At 38.0% G+C, this 4,123-nt stretch overlaps 1 protein-coding gene across 1 annotated transcript; it reads left to right on the top strand.

Annotated features, from left to right (window-relative positions):
• The first annotated feature begins 271 nt into the window (after nucleotides 1-271).
• LOC140746293 (uncharacterized) lies at nucleotides 272-3,147 on the top strand. Its single transcript, XM_073078388.1, has 3 exons — nucleotides 272-711; nucleotides 1,094-1,312; nucleotides 2,238-3,147. The coding sequence occupies exons 1-3, from the start codon at nucleotides 428-430 to the stop codon at nucleotides 2,404-2,406; spliced, it is 672 nt and encodes a 223-aa protein (XP_072934489.1). The 5' UTR covers nucleotides 272-427; the 3' UTR covers nucleotides 2,407-3,147.
• Nucleotides 3,148-4,123: the final 976 nt, after the last annotated feature.

Below are 4,123 nucleotides of genomic sequence, written 5' to 3'. Positions count from 1 at the left end.
GTTGAGTTAATTTTTTTAAGGAAGTGTTTCATAAACAATACGCAAAGTAAATACTCTATATACAGCCAAGAGACAAACAATAAAATTATTAAACAGAATATTCCCTCGTTTATTTTTATAAATAAACATCTCTGTACAATAAAAAGTACAAAAATCTTGCAGATTTTTCAAAAAAATACTACGAAAACCAAATCTGTGTATTCTAGAATGTTCTTGAACTTCTTGAACTTCCGATGGCTATCTGGGACATATGTTATTGACATCTGTATTTCTACTACATCTGTTTTCCAGCAAGTGTCAAGTCGTGTTATTGTTTGTTCCGAATTTCTCGGCTAAATTTCGTCACGTACTCGATTTTCGGAGATATTTCGCTCAATTATTGAGTTGCGTGTGTTAAAAAGAGTAAATATTGTGAATCGTTGTAAAGATGGATGTGTACGGGTACCCATCGTACCAGTACAGCCAGTCGGATGAACTGGCGAAGCAGATGATTGCCCAACAGGCCTTAGCCCCTCCGTATAACAACCGACCAGGTCAGGAGCCTCACTTCATGCCAGCTCCGTCGGGCGCGCCATGGAACTACCAACGACTGCCGTGGGGCGTGCCAACACAGCCGTCATTGGTAGAGTTCACCGCACAACAATCCCTCGATATGAAGCCAACTCCGGTCATTCACTGCAAGAGGAAGAGCCTAGATGTGGAGCCGGTCATGTAAGTGTTATTGATACGCTACTGTATCTTATAAACATACAAAAAATCTGTGCGTTACTTATACGTTGTACACATAACTGAACCGCTTATAACGTAGTGGCTACGTATTGCTATATTATATCAAGCTAATGCAATTGTTTGTCCCCTATTTTCAAATATGAACAAATCTGGAAAGTTAAGTAAAATTGTGTGTATTATAAAACTGGAAGCATTATTTTAATATAATTTTTAATAGCTCTACCCCCTAACGGCTAATCTAAAATTAAATCCTCTTTGCATCCCTGTACGTTTCCATCCACGTTTGAATCCACACTACCCATATTATAGTTCCCTTTTTCATTAACATACTTAGGTCTAATTATTTATTTTAATTTCCTTACAGACCAGCAAAACAACTAATAACAGAAGAGAAGATGGCCGCCCATCTCAACAGCTTGCACATTTCCTCCGATTTCACAAAACACTCTCTGGCATGTGATGAGTCTATGGAAATGAGCCTGGACCCCATCAGAGAAAAGCTCAAGGGTCACACCATTGTGCTGTCGGATGAGGTGCGGAAGATACAAGAGGAACCGCTGCTACCCGCTGCCCTTATAGAGAGGTTAGTAACTTAGTACGATTTCTTAGCTTTGTTTAATATAATTTTGAATAGGAGATATATTAGGCTCTAGACAGACGGACCGCATTTCAAGTACGGAAGCAGTTTGGAAGCAGTTTATACGACTGCAATTGAACTGCAATCGGACTGCGAGTTTGGTTTCCAGTTCTATTGCAGTTGTGTAAACTGCATTCAAACTGCACCTGAACTGCAATTTGCGGTTGGATTGCAGTTTAAATGCGGTCCGTCGGTCTAGAGCCTTAGTGTTAAGAGGTTTGATTCTAGAGGTTCAACTGCTACACTGCTATAAGCATATACGCTAAGATTGTGTTAACCCAATGCTTGCCTCTAATATAAAAACCAGAGGTATTTTTTTTCTATTTCCTATTTCAATACAAACATGCAAGGGTGTACCCATATCAGCTGTGTGTGTGATAAGATTTATAAGATGTTCTGCAACTCGGACCTTCCGCTCTCACCATAATTTACATTTTTTTTTTTTCATAATATAAGAGTAGCAGACGAGCATGCAGTCCACCTGATGGTAAGTGGCTACTGCCGCCCATGGACATCTGTAATCAACCCCAGATAGGATTAGATATTCCTACCTGAGGTCGGCCACAGATGCGCCGCTACCCCTGAGGACTAAGCTGGAACGCCTCGGAAAAGGCTGTCTCCCTTACCACACCCTTCAAACCGGAACACAGTAGCGCCTAACACTGCTGTTATTAGGTAGAAATAGGTGTGGCGGTGGTGCCGCCGGAGTCGAACCACAAAGGGTTCTACCACCTTCATTACTGTAACTTAGGTCCAACCCACTCCATAATTTAGTTGAAATATTTAGACTGCTAATATTTAGTCAGTTTATTTTCAATTATGCAGTAATGTTTGCAACATATTTTAAATATTCATTATTGATATATTCCAGATTAGAAAAACCACACATGTCCCTAGTGGTCTGGAAGCCCAGAGAGAACCTATTAGAGAAAATCAAGGAATCCGATGAGAAAGACGGAGCCGAGTCACCAGATGAAGAATGTAAAAAGAGAAATGGTGTGCTAGTACCGGACCTCACAGGAATGGATGTTGAGATGTGACTACCTTGTAACAAAGGGAGTTGTAAATTGTATATTTAATAAGTGCTAAAATATAAGTGTAGAAGTGTAACATTGGTTTTGAAAGTGTGTGCAGTTCAGATTTGTGAAAGTATCAGAACTAAAAATACAAATAAGGTTTTATTCAATGTTTATGTAACAGAAACCTATAGGTAAAATATGAATTAATCAAACTACAAAATAATTCATATGGAGTCTGTATGATATACAACTGACGTAATATTTTAATTTGAAGTGAGGTACAAGTTACTACTACGGTATGTAATAATATAATATTCCAACAGAGTTCTCAGGTACAGGAACACATTTTATGATTAATCTTTAATACCAACTCCTGTCTTAGATTTGGTTGCATGATAAGGTTATACTCCTCATTGTAAGTTATTGTATCTACGAGCAAGTCTATCTTCACAAAGCAGAGCTATCTTATCATGTCCAATGTTACACTTCTAAACTTATGCAATTTTAATGTGTAAGTGATATTGAAGACTCAAAGGTACCTTACAATTTTTAATTAAAGAAAAAAACTTTTTTTAAAGTAGGCAACATATAATCATTCTAATTAGCCTACTTTTATACGAATAAAAATATTGTAGTAAGAAATTAAGTGAAATTCTTTAGCGTAGTTTAAATTTTTGTGGCATTAAGAGTCTCTTTCCTGTCACACATGTACGCCCGCAAGCGTGAGTTAACAATCCAGTCAATTCGTGACATGCATGCGTCTATAAAACGATATGATACAAATGCAGTGGCGGTGTAAGAAGTGGGTGACGTGGGTTACCGCCTACGGTCTCGCGCCCCAAGAGTGCCTCCAGCGGTCAACGAAAGAAAAGGTCGCCCGAATGAACCCATAACTGAAATAGGTATTTGTCGGCTAAGAAGTCTAGGTGACATTTGTAATTTTGTAAAATAAAAAGTTAATTACTTTTTAGATTAAGGGCCTCCATTCCATTTCCGCCCAGTGCCTCCAGCGACCTTAGTTCGCCACTGTTTACATTGAACTGTGGCAGAAGGCCCCGCAAAATGTATTTTGCCCACATAAAATGTAGGTCTTACGCCGCCATTGTACAGATGGCACGCGCAAACCCGCGTGACAGGAAAAAGGCCCTAAGATAACCGATTTGTATAGTAGATATAACTTAGTCGTATTTTTTTTATAATCTTCATGAGACGATTATGTTACTCTTTACACTACCATATAATCAGTACATAGTTTAAGTATAATACAGCAAGTATTAATGTGACGTTTTAAATAGCAATGTTATAATTTTGTTACGTGAAAAATATAGTAGGTATACATTACCAATTATATGTCTTTTTTTTTGTTAATATTCGTAAAGTGTATTATTGTGCAGCTTAAACAATTTAATTTAACTCTCCAATCTCGCAATAATTTAATTTTGACTAAAAATTTGTGTATGCCCACATCTGTAAAATTAAACAGTCAAGTACCTACATAATGTTAATACTGATATTGTAGCATCAGCATGAGAACTCACAGAGCGTTTTTTTTCTGCCTCCGCCGCGGACGCGGAATAGTTTTATTTAAATTGACAAGACCGCATGTTTTGTGCGAATAAATAACCGCCACGATTACGTGGTAGTAGTAGTAGATATATGTAAAAGAGGTACACACCACCGCATTCATAATAGCAGATAATTGCGACTCAACGGAAAGAAATCGCGCCGTGAAAACGGC

The sequence above is a fragment of the Epargyreus clarus genome, unplaced genomic scaffold (genome assembly GCF_041222505.1).
Source record: "Epargyreus clarus isolate Ecla_fem2 unplaced genomic scaffold, WU_Ecla_fem_2.2 ptg000012l, whole genome shotgun sequence".
Lineage (NCBI taxonomy): Eukaryota > Metazoa > Arthropoda > Insecta > Lepidoptera > Hesperiidae > Epargyreus > Epargyreus clarus.
The sequence above is the reverse complement of the archived record's forward strand: the minus strand, read 5'-3'. Positions and strand labels throughout refer to the sequence as shown.

What these genes read in the sequence shown, in the direction of transcription:
- LOC140746293 (XM_073078388.1), top strand. Translation starts at nt 428, where the DNA reads ATGGATGTGTACGGGTACCCATCGTACCAGTACAGCCAGTCGGATGAA. An exon ending in CTAGATGTGGAGCCGGTCAT is followed by an intron (nt 712 to 1,093) that starts GTAAGTGTTATT and finishes ATTTCCTTACAG; the next exon opens with ACCAGCAAAACAACTAATAA. An exon ending in CCCGCTGCCCTTATAGAGAG is followed by an intron (nt 1,313 to 2,237) that starts GTTAGTAACTTA and finishes GATATATTCCAG; the next exon opens with ATTAGAAAAACCACACATGT.